We start from the raw sequence: 15,069 nt of genomic DNA, 5'->3' as shown, positions 1-15,069 counted from the left end.
TAATAGAGGTTTGCTAGTTATATATTTTCAAAATCACTGATCCCATCAATTCCCCCAACTTCTAGCTCATTTCTGCTTTTTATTATTTTCTTTTTTCTAAGTTATCTGGACTTACACTATCCTTTTTGTATTTAGCTTTAGCATACTCTAAAAATTTTGTCATGTAAAAATCATCACTAATTAGAAATCTAATTCCTAATATGACTTCTTCTATGGTATGTTACCTAAAAGCATATTTTTATCTGCAAAAATATGGGAGTTTGGGTTACCTTTTTTGCCCAACAGTTTCTAATGAAACCACAGAAAATGATCTTTAACATATTCCTTATCTGATATTTACTGAGACTCACTGGAAAACCTAATAGATGGTCAACTTTTATAAATGTCCAAATGCACTAAAGCAAAACTGAATCCTGTCCTGATTGCTAGATGCACATGATCAAGCCGGTATCTGTTTTGCTTAAATTTTGAGGCTGCTTGATCTATCAGTTTTGAAGAGAAGAGTATTAACAGTTCTCTGATGATTACAAATTTTTCCTTTTTCTGTCAATTTTTCCTTGAAGAAAAATCTAAGGCTATGATGTATAAATGTTCCGAATTGTTACATCTTCCCAGAGAATTATTTTTTATCACAATGAAGTGACTATTACTAATAAAATTTTCACTTAATAATTAGTCAATTCTGTTAATATTACTAACTAGCTTTGTTTTGTTTACAAACTTATCTAGCCTTTTACTTTCAAACTCTGCACAATAATCTTCTGGTATCTCTCTTATAATCAGCATGTAACAAAATTCTGTTTAACCAATACAAGAGTCTGTCTTTTAACTCTGTTTGTTTAGTCCGTTTATGTGTACTGTGGCTAGTATTTTGTGCTACTTTCTATTTATTAAGTTTTCTCTCTGTTTCTTTTCCTCCTTCCTCACCATTCAGCTAACCAAGTACCCTTTGTTTCCTTCTTTTCCCTTTACTGGCTATTTCGACTTTCAATAATCATGCTTACATTTTAGAAATGCATACTTCAATTTAAAAAACCTAAGTTAATTACTATCCCCCTCCCAAATAATCCAGGTCTTTACAATATTTTAATTCCTATCATCCTCTCCATTCTTACATATAATTATTTCTCAGTATTTTGTCCCATCTTGTTTCTAAAGCTATTCTTTTTAAATAATCAGTGCTCATTTAAATTTACACATGCCAACCAGTTTATCTGCTCACAACTTCTTGCATCTTTCACCATTTTTCTGGACTCAAATTTCATTCTTGCTGACTAACCATTTAAAAAAATTCTTTTAACAAGGATCCAAGACTGGTAAATCCTTAGTCAATGTTTGAAAATGATTTTATTTCTCCTTATTCCTCAAGTTTAACAGACCAAAGAATGCTACTTTTCGATCCATCTTTTTCTGAAAAGTGTAAGATGTTATTCTACTGTCATCTATTTTCTATTACTATTAATATGAAGAAGTCTATTAGCAGCACAGACTACTTTGAAAATTATCTGTCTTATATATTCTCCAGTTTCATGACAATACATCCAATGGAGATTTATTTTTACTTACCCTGCCCAGGATCCACCACGCCTCCTATAACTGAAGGTATCTATAATGTACATAATTCTGAAAAATTCTTTATTCATTTCTTCCTCATATATTTCCACTCCCCTAATCTCTCCGTGTTTAGAGTCTTAATGGAAATAGGCTGCTGCTGCTGCTGCTAAGTGGCTTCAGTCGTGTCCGACTCTGTGTGACCCCATAGATGGTAGCCCACCAAGCTCCTCTGTCCCTGGGATTCTCCAGCCAAGAACACTGGAGTGGGTTGCCATTTCCTTCTCCAATGCATGCATGCCCGCTAAGTCACTTCAGTCATGACTCTGTGTGACCCTATGGACAGCAACTCACCAGGCTCCTCCATCTACAGCATCCTCTAGGCAAGAATACTGGAGTGGGTTCCCATTTCCGTCCCCAGGAAATAGGCTAGACTTTCTCAAATCCTCTCTCATTATTCTCCAACCCTGTGCTTTTGTGCTCTATTCTCTCATTTCTTTAGACTGCCTTGCACTTTACTAAATCCCTCATCAGCTGTCACTTATCTGTTGCTCTCTCCATTTAGTATTTAATGTCAATGATTATATTTTTCATTTCCAGAAATCATCTTAAGTTCTTTACTAAGGGATTTGTTTTTTGACATACAGTTGATTTACAATGTTAAGTTTCCGGTGTGCAGCAAAATGATTCAGTTATACATACACATATATATGTATGTATTGTGTATGTGTATTCTTTTTTCAGATTCTTTTCCATTATAGGTTATTACAAGATACTGAATATAATTCCCTGTACTATACAACAGATTCTGTTTATCTACCTTAAGTTTTTTTTAATGTTTTTCCATAATGCCTAGTTCTTATATTATTTCTTCTTTTATGTCTAATAACAATACTTATTTTATTAACACTTCTACTAAGTTCTTAGAAATCTAATCCTACTACTAGTTGTACCCATTGTTTCTTGTTCACGTGGATGTTTCATGTGTCCTGCAGTTTTGAACTCTTAAGTTCATCAACAGGATTTTATCTGTAGAAGCCTATGTTATTTGGATTGAGAACATATACCCTCCAGAGAAGATTTTTGCCTTTGTTTCTTGCACTTTTCATGGTGGTATCTGGGTGTGGGAGTTTCCAAAGGGTCATGGTTATACATCCTTAAGAGAGCCTTCACAAACCTCTGACAGCTCGGGATAGATGAGAGTTTCCTTATCAGTTTCTTGACTTTTCCTCTACCAATGAAGAGATATTTTTCTTCTACAACCTGCTTTTTGACAGTAAAGTCACTGAGGGTCTAGGACCACGTAGACAGCAAGTGACAAGTCCTTAGATCATGCAGACTAAAACCTTCAACATCACCACCAAAAAGCGTCCCAAGCCTCAGCTTTTGGTACTTCAGGCCCTGGTTTTTCATTTCAGCTATATTTTGGTCCCTGACATCTTCCTCACATTCCTGAGCAACCTTAGGTGTGTAATTCAAAAAATATATTCAGTATTGTTTATCCAGTACATTCTCAGTGTTTCTGAGATGAAGATTTTCAGTTTGCCTAATGCCTGGTAGCTGGCCAATAGTGGTTAGGTATTTTAAGACTCAATATTGTAAAGAGATACTTTTTATTTTTTAAAAAAGTTTAGTAGTTTTTGTTACTAGCATTTTAAAGTGATTCACATTCACCCTTCTTAGATGGAGATGAAATAAACACAAATTAAACCAGCTGGCCGTTGATCCCATTTCATGGAACTGTGAGAGTCAGTGCTACAGAAGTTTTAAAAGTGCCAACCAACATATTCAGGAAAAAAGTCCACATTTTTTTTTCACATAACCATGCTACTACTTTAACTTTGCAATCATTTCTATCTTTTCCCTTAAGTGTTCTGCCTTGCCAATCTGTCATGATCTATAAGAAAATAAAATCTGTAAGATTAAATTTAGTCTTATGTTTTTGTTTTTTAATCAGAACTATCTCAGATCTTGAAATACTCCTTAAAAAATAATGTCTAAAAAAAGTATCAGTTCAGTCGCTTAGTCGTGTCCAACTCTTTGTGACCCCATGGACTGCAGCACATCAAGTCTCCCTGTCCATCTCACCAACTCCTGGAGCTTGCTCAAACTCATGTAGGTATCAGTCCTATACATTAAACCCTGAGAATAAGTAGAAACATACTACATTAGAAAACAATTATATATTGTTAAAGAATTAAACTAAATTGCAGTTTTAACCCTGAAATTATTTTCAATCCTGGAAACACTTATACAAGTGGCATACATTACTATTTAGGGTAACAGCAGATGGGTTATTTAAAATATGTCTACTTTCTATTAATCTTCAAAGAATATAGTTAAGCCTTAAAATTTAAAAATTCTGATATAGCAGAAAAAATTATCACTTAATTTTGAATCTTTAAAAGGAAAAAAGCTAAAAAGTATTTCATAAAAATACAAAGAAGAGTAAATATATTAGTTTAGCACTTACCAAATAATGTCAGTTTCAGTATCCTACTACACTGAATTGCAAAGGAAAGGTCAGAACTATCAAAAATTGTTATAAGATCTCCATCTGAAACAAATAAAAATTTCAGATTTGCATCAGTAGTAAGCTAGGATATATATCCATTAAAATGAAAAATGTGGATCACAGAGCATAGAGAATCTTCCATAAAACCTTAAAGCATAAAGGATCTAGGGAAGACGTATTTATCCAAAAGGATACTAAATAAATTTTATTTCTTTCGTGGCAAGATATTTATATTATTCTTATAAGAAGAGCCAACACATAGCTAAGATTAATGTAATTTTTACTAATCACCTGAAGGAAATAACAGTTTAGAATGAAATCTTTTCTAAGATATTTAAATATATTTATCAGAAACTTCTCAAGGTTCAAATTTTAATTCTAAGCACAGTAAAACACCACTGACACAAACGGAGGGGAAGCCATATGTAACAGTAACTAAAAAGGTTGCAAACTTTTTTCCTGCAAAATTGTTCTAATAAATGGGTAGACAGTTGAGTCTTTCAGGCCCCAGTCATCTCAACACTAAGATGAAAACCATCAATTCTCCTCAGGAAAAATACTCATGTACACAAATTTCTGAAATCCCCTAGATCCCAAGGATAACAAATACTATCATCAGCCTATCAATTGCCTGTTCAAAAGCTTTCAAAGGGCTAGGGAAAAAAAGGTTAGGGAAAGAACAGAAGAGAAGCCATTGTAAGATATCCTCAGACACAGCTCGGGGAGCGGGGCTGTCATGGGGAGGCTGAGAGGCTGCTCCAGCCATGCTGTGCACACCAGTTTTAACACTGATTAGGCCGCTTATTTTGGATAAAGATGGCAATTAAAGCCATAACTGAGAGTTTTATCATCTCTCTACAGCAGACCAGTGTTTTGTTTTTTTTTAAAACATACACATCTAATGCTCAACTTTAGGGATTCTACTCATAAACATATTTTTAAGTACATATGTAAAAGAAGTAAATTTCTATAACTGGTTTTTTCTTTTCTGATCTCCCCAACAGAAATAGAGTATCTATGACATCAGGAATTCTTTACCTAAGTCAGCTCTCCAAACTAGTGCCCAATACAATCTATAGAACACAAATCTGTATAATTTAAAAAAGCACTCAAAAACACGATGAAAAATAAATTAAATGTGATAACCAGATGTAGAAAACAGTTTCAACAATGAGGATACCCTAAGCTAGGGAGTCACAAATTACAATCAATGGATAAATTCTGGCTTAAAGAATTCAAACTAAGGATAGTTTTTATAATTTTAAAAGGTTCTAGAAAAAAGATTAGCAAAGCCTTATAGGACCCGCAATTCTAAACTACTATGTGATCCTTTAAAGGAGGAGTTGGCTGACCCTTCCATAAACAAAGATGAGTTAAGAGAAAGGCAGTAAAACAGCAAAGGCGGTTTAAGATACGCCAACTCTGAAGTAAGAGCAAATCATCTCCGGCTTTGCTGCTCAGTCGCTGAGTCCCGTCCAGCTCTTCATAACCCCACGGACTGCAGCACACCAGGCCTCCCTGTCCCCCACCATCTCCCGGAGTTTGCCCAAGTTCACTGTCAGCTCTGAGGTAAGAGCAAATCATCTCAGGTAAAACCATTAAAAACTTGAGCTGTAAAGTCAAACAAACAAAAAAAGAACACACGGATCACATTTACGCACACATTTGGAAGTCAAACGGGATAATCAATCTATTGTAAAGAGATGAGGTTACTAGGGAAGAGAATAAGAAGAAAACTCTCTCCTTTTTTGTTCCTTAACATGGACGACCCTCAAAAATTAGTTTTGGGTAACATTAGATGAAGGGGCTTCCCCTGTGACTCAGCTGGTAAAGAATCTGCCTGCCAATGCAGGAGACACAAGAGATGTGAGTTTGATCCCTGGGTCAGGAAGATCCCCTGGAGGAGGGCATAACTATCCACTCCAGTATTCTTACCTGGAGAATCCCATAAACAGAGGAGCCTGCAGGCTATAGTCCATGGGGTTGCGTAGAGTGGGACACGACTGAGCACCTAACACTTTCACTTTTCAACATTATATGAAATATGGAAAAAATGAAAGGCATATTATACCTCCAGTGAAATAATTGGCTTAGTTGGCCATCAGTGATTTATACTACCCTTCCACAGGGTAAGTTGTTAGAAAGTGGCTATCCAACCAGGGACAGTTCCCACCCAACCCACTAACATCTCAGCACAGTCATGTGACTGGGGTCTGGTCAATGTGATGTGAGCTGAAATGACACATACCACCTCCAGGCCTAGAGAGTACAATCTCCCATGTAATGCTCTACACTCCGTCTTCATGCATCTGCTTGCTAAATGCCAATGCTCAAGGTGAGCTTGTAAGCCATGTATTGAAGATATCAGAGCTTCTGTCAACCTGGGCCCCTGAATGATTTCTTGAGTGTTAAACCACTGAGATTTTAAGATTTTTATGCTAACAGCTAACATTACTTTAAACCGACACACAGAGAGAAATAAAGAAGCTATTAGGGATAAGATAACTGAGACAGCACAGCGTCAGAGAAATAAGAGCACTTATAAAACGATGCTGTGGATAGCAGTGCCAAGTGCTGAGATCAAGATGAAACAGACTGGAAATAAATTCAGCAGTAATAAAGATACCGGTAACCACCCAAAGCCCAATTTCACTAGAGATGTTAACAAAGATGACAGGTTAAAAGAAAAAGAAATAAAGAGAGTCTATTGAGGCAGGTGTGAAATCCTGCAGTCGGAACAGCAGAGAACAAACTGTAAATCCAGGAATAATGATTCTGATTATATTTCCATTATCAAGACCACTTGTTTTAAGAGATTTTGCCTTGATTATAGAAATAATAAACAAATGCTTTATGTTTCCAAAAAAAAAGATAGTCTACTAATGTAATTCCACTATGTCGTTGATGATGTATTTGTCCGGTAAAATCCATCTCCATAAAAAGTTTTGTAGTCAAATCAGCCTAGGATCACTGCATAAACTGAGAAAGTATATCAGAATATTATGTGCTCTGAAAACTCCTGCAAAAAAACAGCTTTTCCATACTTAGCTGACCATGAAGCCTTTCTCATACAAAATGTACTAACATCCCTTTCACTTTGGGAAATATGAGTGAAAGTTTGGTTTTAAAGCAAAAAGGAAGCCAGAATTGTACAAGCATAAAAGAAAAACATATGGCTTGGAAAAATGTGCAACAGTATCCTAACATATCCCCTTCTAATAGCATCCCCTTCTAATAATAAATCACTTGGCAAATTTTTAACTTATAAGTATAATTAACTACATAGGCATTCCCTTAAATAAAAGAAAGTGGTACTCAATTATCATAGGAGGAAACAATTTTTATTCAGAGTTCAATGAAAAATGGGCAAAAGAATACATATAATACTTAAGATTTTTAAAAACTTGAGAAACACTCTTACCTTCATCTTTATATTTTATTGTAACTTCATCATTACTCAGAAGTTTTCCTCTGAAGACTCGCTGCATCATTAGCACTAATTCATCATAAGTAATATCTTCATTATGAATGGGAATTCGTCGAATATCCTCCCCAAGTTGAGCTTTGATGATTAGCTTCCCACTCAGATCCAACTGCCCATTCATGGTGGACTCCAGGATGTTCTATATATGTAACTCTAGAGAAAGACTGACAAAATGGTCTTGATGATTAAATAGCTATAAAACATATTTTAAAAGCTAAAAAGCAAAGCTACTACTAAAATCAAAGAAATTCTCAGTTTCAAAGGAAATTCACTGTTCCCATGTTACCATATTTATGGTAAAATGGTCTGGAACTGGTTTTATTATGTGCATAAGAAAATAAGTTTTATTATTTTATGTCTGTTATTATTTTACCCATATTGTTAACTGCTCATCTGATTTAGATTTCTTACTTAACATGTCTAGAACAAAATCCTGATCTTCCCCTCAAAATGTGCTTCTCTTGTTTTCTCCATCTCTATTAATGACAATTCTCCTAAGATATTCAAGATAAACAACAACAAAAAAACTTAGTTCCTCTCTTTCCCGCACACCTCACATATACCAAATTGCCAATGAATCTAGTTGCCACAACTTTCAAAATATCTCTGGAGTCCAACCCTTCACCTCTATCAACTTAATCCAAGCCACCATCATCTCTTGCCTGGATTACTGCAAAAGACTCCTAACTGGTCTGTCATCCTTTTACCTTTGCTTAACAAAGGTACCCTCAACACATCAGAGTTATCCTGTTAAATAAAATCTAGTGTAACTACTTTAAAATCTTCCAATAGAGTCTCATCTCACTCTTGCTAAAAGCCAGAACTACAAGGTTATGATCTGATTTAACCTCACTTCCCACCTCTCTCCCGGGCAACTCTGCTACGCTCAGACTACAATCTCCTTCTCAAGACTTGGCACTTGCTACTTCCTTAGCCTTGAGCCCTTTTCACACCCCTCACATGACGTAGATCTCTGATCAAATGTTAACTTCTCAGACGTTTATCCTGGCCATCTAATTTAAAATGGCTTTACTGTCACTTTCTTATTCAGCTTCATTTTCTGCAAAGCACTAATCAGTACCAAACATTAAAAAAGTATTAATTTTTATTCTTTTCCACTAGAAAATAGGGAAATAAATGGTTTTGTTCACTGTTATTTCTGGAGCCTAGAACAGTGCCTAGCACAGTTAATTATTCTACAGTCATTAAAGGAAGGACAATCATTAAATACTAGCTTCCAAACCCTACTAGCCTGTGTGTATTAAATGCTAACCCTGAAGAGGAAAGTATGTGTGAACACTAAAATAGTCTCAAATTTTTCTCGCTAAAATAAGAAAGACCTCATGAGCATTTTCTCCAATTTTCCGATTTTCAGAACTTGAGGACATCCTCCTGAGCTTTCTAACAAGACTGTCCACTATTGTTTCTCCATCTTCCGTAACGCTCCCATCCCCAAACCTGAGTATGTGTGATTAGACAGCACCCTTAAAAATAAGACAGTTTCAGAAAACTAAATACTAACTTGCTATTGAATTCTGCCTTCTTGGGTCTTATTTTAATCTTAGGTTATTCAGCATGCTTCTCCTATAATGACTTTGCAATCCTAAATTCAAAATAATGCCTGCGGTCTCTAATAATTTAATACCATTATCGTATACGATAATGCCATTACAATAACAGAAAATACACTTTTGCTTAATTAATATGTTAATATCTCTTCTTCTCAAGGCCTATCTCTTCTTTCCAAGACCAAGATGTTCATGAACACGTTATTTGTAACCACAGAGCATTCCTACTGGTCACATTCTGGTTTCAAAACTATGCTTCTCTACTAGCAGCATTCTGCTTTCTTCTCTTAAATGTGTTATTTTATTAACATATTTAGTTTTCCTAGTTCTCTACATCTGCTCCTTTATGTGTGTGTGAAAGCACTCAACCTGCCCCCCAACACACCAACACTTCAAATATTTGAAGAAAGTTTTCATGAATCCTAATTCATTTAATCAATAGAATACATAAATGCCCTAGCATCCTCATATAAATGCCACATGTCCTTCCAATCAAATACTTATCAAATAATTGTCTCTAGACTCCCTTGCCACCCTCTGAACAAATTAATTTTATGAATGAATCTTTAATGCCCATCTTAAAATGGTGCATTAAATACAGAATCTAACACTCTAAGGTCAGTTAAGAACAGAGTGGACTATGTTCTACCATCCAGATGCTACGCTTGTCTTAACATAAAAAGAGAATACAGTCAGTGTTTCATCTGCCAATTCTGACAATGGACTTTTCCTGAAGACTTTGATTACCTGAAACCTCCATACAACCCCTTCACCTGTGAGCCAAACCAGCCCTCTTCATTTGGCAAACACTTAAATACCTGCTACATGCCAAGTTCCGAATATAATTACTTCAGTAAGACGGTTAAGATTTCACTTTGTTTGCCTTGCAGCCTGAGAGCAATAAAGAACTTCAGCAAATCAATCTATGTAATCTTCTCTTCCCTACAGGATGTGTAAACCATCAATAATGTAGTTGAAGGACCAGGGCTTAGCTTCAGCAGGATAGTTCTACCTATTCTCAGTAGCTTCTAGAATAGCGCCTGACATACAGTAAGTAAAGACTTTTAATACTTTTTGTTCCCTAAACAAAACATGAATGACAAGTGATAAAGTTCTGATAAAGAGATTAAAAGAAGGCAGTACCATCAGGTCAGTTCCTAAGTCAAGCCCTCACACTAGCTAGAGGTGACCCCCTACAACTGACATAACCCTAATTAGAGACATTTTCAACAATGAATATAATTGATATAATCCTTTTGATCATAAAGGAATTGTTGCCCAGTTCCAATGAATCTGAAAATATGAGCCTCTTTATAAGTACTTGACACCTGCCATGTTTGCCTGCAAATTCACTTACTGGTTAGTACTTCCCCTAGACTGTAAACTACCTGTGGCCAGGAACCAGCTCTTCTTTCCTAAGGCCGTCTCCATTTTGTACAGTCATCTCCATAAGGCATGGTATAAAACAAGTTATCACAAAAATAAAAGCACCACGAAACTCTCTCCCTTCCAGGGAAAATCCTTCCCCCTATTTTTTATGTAACCGTAGAATCCAGGTCCTCTTTTTCTCTAGCCTCAATCACAAAGTAGAGACTACTATGAACTACTAGTTCCCAGGGCTACTGGTGACATCCTCACAGCTTTTTCTGCTCCCCATTTCTCCTTTCATCGTCTTTGCCCTACTCCCTCTGAAGTCCAGAAATGACTTGGCCACTAACTTATGAAATCTTCCAACAGGAACACTGTTCTCAGAACTGGAGAGTAAAGTGACATGCCCAAGGAAACATGTAAAAGGCCTGCCTCTTTGAACCAGGATCCAGGTTCAGGGACCAAACCTCCACCAGCCCTGTGGTGAGGGCCCCGTTCAGTAAATTTGCTTAGGCAACTCCAGAGGGTAGAAAAAGAAACCCTAAGCAAAACCAACCCTCGAGTACTCCAAAGAATGCAAGGGGGCTCAAATCCTGCCTGACCAGGGCCAGCGTTGATGGTAAAGATTTCTCCCACTAGCTGTGTGACCTCAGGCAAATACTTCTCCAAATCTCACTTTCGCCGACTGCAAAATGGAAATATCTAAATTTGGAAGAATCCTTGTGACGATTAAATGAGACTGTGAACCTAAACTACTAAGCACATTGCCTGGCAAAGTAAACTCTTGAAAAGTTAGTTGTCATCACCACTACTAGACTGGGTTTGGCCTCCAGACGGCGCCTGATGAAGCACTAACAGAGTCAAGGAACAAGGCTTCCCCAGGTGACCCCCAATCAACTAATTCCCATAGGCGCCATTCTCCCCACTTCTCACCCTTCCAAGCCCCTCTGAGAATTAGGCACTGGACCACCCTTGATCTCCAAAAGTCCCTCTCCGCTCCCTCCGGCTGTCCCAATCCTTGGCGCCAGGCGGGATCGACACAAGTGCCCTTGCTGGCTCAAACACGTCCTAAAGCCCCCCCTTAGGTCCGCGTGGTTGCCACGGTGGCCTGTGGCGCCCCCCCCGCCCAGGCCTCCCCTCCCCCGCCGTGGCCTCTCCTCGAGGCGAGGCCCGGCCCAGCCTCAGTCCTCGGCCTCCAGGGCCTTCCCACCCGCCCCGCGCTCGCCGGTTCGAACGAGGCCCTCGCAGCGTTTCCACGTCTGCCGGCCCGCCTGGCCCGAGAAATCGGCCGCGCCCCCGTCTTCAGCGGCCATACCGTTTTCCCGAGGCCGCCACTGCAGCCCTCCGCGGGTCTCCGCTGACCAGACCCGTGCGAGGCCGCCACCGTCGGGCTCTGGGGCGTTGGGGGAAGGCTGCGGTCACAGCCCACTCGGTTGCCCTCCGGGGCCGCCGCACCTCGCTGGCAGACTCGCGCGGGCCCCGGCCAATCGCACGGACCCACCAAGCCTAGCGAGAGCTTGGGCCCAGTACGTGGCAGGTGGGGAGCGAAGAGGGGCGGGAATAAGAAGAAAATCAGTCCTTTCGCTCCGCCTCCGAGAGCGCGAACCGACCCAGAACGCATGCGCAACGTCGGTAGGGCGGGGACTAACGACGCCGGGGTCTGCAGGGGTCTGAGTCTCTGCTTTCTCACTGGATGACTGGATAAGTGTAGGAAGTGCACGCAGAACGGATGCACGCATGCGCGGGGCGTGACCAAGCACTTCCGGTTTTCCTGAACAGTAGTATTTCCCGTTTCTCGCCCGTGGGCGGGACGTAATTTGGTCTTCTGGACTCTGAGAGCCAAGAGTAGGCGTTTGTCCAAGTTTGGGTTTTTTTGTTGTTTTGTAGCCATTGTAGTTCTCCTAGTCCTATCTCGGAAAAACTAAACTTTTCCCCGCCTTCCTTCTACAAATTCATTCATTCATTATTGGGCGCCTACGCTTTGTCAAGCGCTGTGCGGGGAATGGGAATGAATCAGTTTGTGAACAAGGAGTTCCAACAGCGTTTACGAGACAGGACAGATTTTATGGGTGTGTAAAAGGTAAAGGCTAGGAAATTAAGACTGATTAAGGATCCCAGAGCCATTTTGGAAATAAGATATTTGAGCGTGCCTTATATACTCTTTCCATTTATCTAAAGCATTTGTTTTGAATATGCGTCTTTATGTAAGAATTATGCTGGCTTTAGACTGAAGCCTGATATTTGGGAAGAGGAAACAGGTGATGGAATCTGGGCATGGGGAGGGGAGTGCTATTTTAAAAGTTGCTGGAAACTTTTGCTTTCTAAGATTCAGTTCAGTTCAGTCGCTCAGTCATGTGCGACTCTTTGCGACCCCATGAACTGCAGCATGCCAGGCCTCCCTGTCCATCACCAGCTCCCGAAGTTTACTCAAATTCATGTCCATCGAGTCAGTGATGCCATCCAGCCATCTCATCCTCTGTCGTCCCCGTCTCCTGCCCTCAGTCTTTCCCAGCTTCAGGGTCTTTTCCAGTGAGTCAGCTCTTCACAAGAGGTGGCCAAAGTATTGGAGTTTCAGCTTCAACATCAGTCCTTCCAGTGAACACCCAGGACTGATTTCCTTCAGGAAGGACTGGTTGGATCTCCTTGCAGTTCAAGGGATTCTCAAGAGCCTTCTCCAACACCACAGTTCAAAACCATCAATTTTTCGGTGCTCAGCTTTCTTCACAGTCCAACTCTCACATCCATACATGACCACTGGAAAAACCATAGCCTTGACTAGATGGACCTTTGCTGGCAAAGTAATATCTCTGCTTTTTAATATGCTGTCTAGGTTGGTCATAACTTTCCTTCCAAGGAATAAGCGTCTTTTAATTTCATGGCTGCAATCACCATCTGCAGTGATTTTGGAGCACAAGAAAATAAAGTCTGACACTGTTTGCACTGTTTCCCCATCTATTTTCCATGAAGTGATGGGACCAGATGCCAATATCTTAGTTTTCTGAATGTTGAGCTTTAAGAGGCTCTTTATTTCTTTTTCACTTTCTGCCATAAGGGTGGTGTCATCTGCATATCTGATGTTATTGATATTTCTCCCGGCAATCTTGATTCCAGCTTGTGCTTCTTCCAGCCCAGCATTTCTCATGATGTACTCTGCATATAAGACTCAGCAAAAATCAATTTGAACTTACTTGGTCCTCAGTTGTTCACCAGATAGGCAAAGTGAATTTAAGGTGAGAAGTTATGTACTTAAGTGGAGTGACATTTTTGCAGTTGTGAGTCTGAAAAATTATGTTTGAGAATGAAATATATGATTTTAGAATTCTTTGCCTCTGAAATGTATTTTCCAACATTCTATGTATTATTCTTTGAGCAATTGCTTGGCAGCATTTGGGGAGCAAAAGACTGTAGTAAGAATGAAAAAAGTTCCAGATTTTCTCCGAAGACTTGTTCTTCTTTGCTTGTAATTTAGCACTGAATGATGCAGATTTGGGGAAACTAACTTCTGTTGGTAATAGTATTTTGATGTATTTGAGATGGTTTGAGATTGGATTAAACCACACAAATACAGACAGAGATAAAATTCCGGCAAACAGTGAATAACACCACTGTCAGTATCCCTAAAGAGAAGTCAGAGCCTGGGGCAGAGGATAAGGAGATGAACCTTAGCCTGGCATGAGGGGAAAGCATTTCCTCTCTCTAGGCTCCTGGACAAAGGGCTTGCCATTGAGAAGAAATAAATGGATCCCTGCTACACTGGGGCCAGCTGGAAGCTGCTAAGAAAGGCACCCGTACATTTGCCTTCAGAGGGACTAGGGCTTGTGGACTCTGAAAGCAACTTAAAGTTCTTTATGTTGTAATTCCCTTGTGCTTCATCCTCAAGTAATCAGTGAAGTCTCATTTAATGTTAAACCTGTCCCTGACTCATTTGAAAAGACCCTGATGCTGGGAAAGATTGAAGGCGGGAGGAAAAGGGGCCGACAGGATGAGATGGTTGGATGGCATCAGCGACTCAGTGGACATGGATTTGAGTAAACTCCAGGAGTTAGTGATGGACAGGGAGGCCTGGCGTGCTGCAGTCCATGGGGTTGCAGAAAGCTGGACACGACTGAGCGACTGAACTGACTGACTATCCCTAGGTACTGAGGAAACTGAGAGATTCGGTAGTGATGATTCCTCTGGTCAAAGCAGAAGCAAGAGCTGCCTGGGGCAAGAAGTGAGACGTCAGATTAGTAAAGCATCATTTTGAAGCCAGATCAGAGGCTAAGGTGACCTGAGACAAGAAAGACTTCCATGCCACATTAAAGCATTTCCCCAGGATTCTCCAGAAATACACATTTGGAAATTTTCGATGAAAAACTTTGTAAAAGATTTTGCTTCTTGCTATGCAGTGGGATGTAGGCTTACAGTATTGTGATTGGGCATGAAACCAAGGATATTTACATTTAGTAATATGTTATATGAGAGCATGAAATTATACTAGGAGTTTGTCAAATTTCCCCCTTTAGGTTATAGACACCTTTATTTATTTATTTTTTTTAATTTTTAAAATTTTTATTGGAGTAATATACGTTTTTTTTTTTTTT

The 15,069-nt window shown here is 39.2% G+C and overlaps 1 protein-coding gene across 6 annotated transcripts in view; it reads right to left on the bottom strand.

Annotated features, from left to right (window-relative positions):
* Positions 1-12,098, bottom strand: part of TFG (trafficking from ER to golgi regulator) — a 31,168-nt gene extending 19,070 nt beyond the window's left edge. For 5 of the 6 annotated variants that reach the window (XM_043892780.1, XM_043892783.1, XM_043892781.1 and 2 more), the window contains exons 1-3: positions 11,802-12,065; positions 7,488-7,714; positions 4,025-4,108 (exon numbers count right to left, since the gene is read on the bottom strand). In XM_043892780.1, the coding sequence (XP_043748715.1) occupies positions 4,025-4,108; positions 7,488-7,671 (268 nt within the window). In that variant the 5' untranslated portion in view covers positions 7,672-7,714; positions 11,802-12,065. Of the gene's footprint in view, positions 1-4,024; positions 4,109-7,487; positions 7,715-11,801 lie in introns of all 6 variants that reach the window. The other variant, XM_043892779.1, reaches the window with a different exon arrangement.
* Between the last annotated feature and the right edge of the window lie 2,971 nt (positions 12,099-15,069).

This window comes from Cervus elaphus, chromosome 31, assembly GCF_910594005.1.
Source record: "Cervus elaphus chromosome 31, mCerEla1.1, whole genome shotgun sequence".
Taxonomy (NCBI): Eukaryota; Metazoa; Chordata; class Mammalia; order Artiodactyla; family Cervidae; genus Cervus; species Cervus elaphus.
This window is presented reverse-complemented; position numbering and strand designations above follow the sequence as displayed.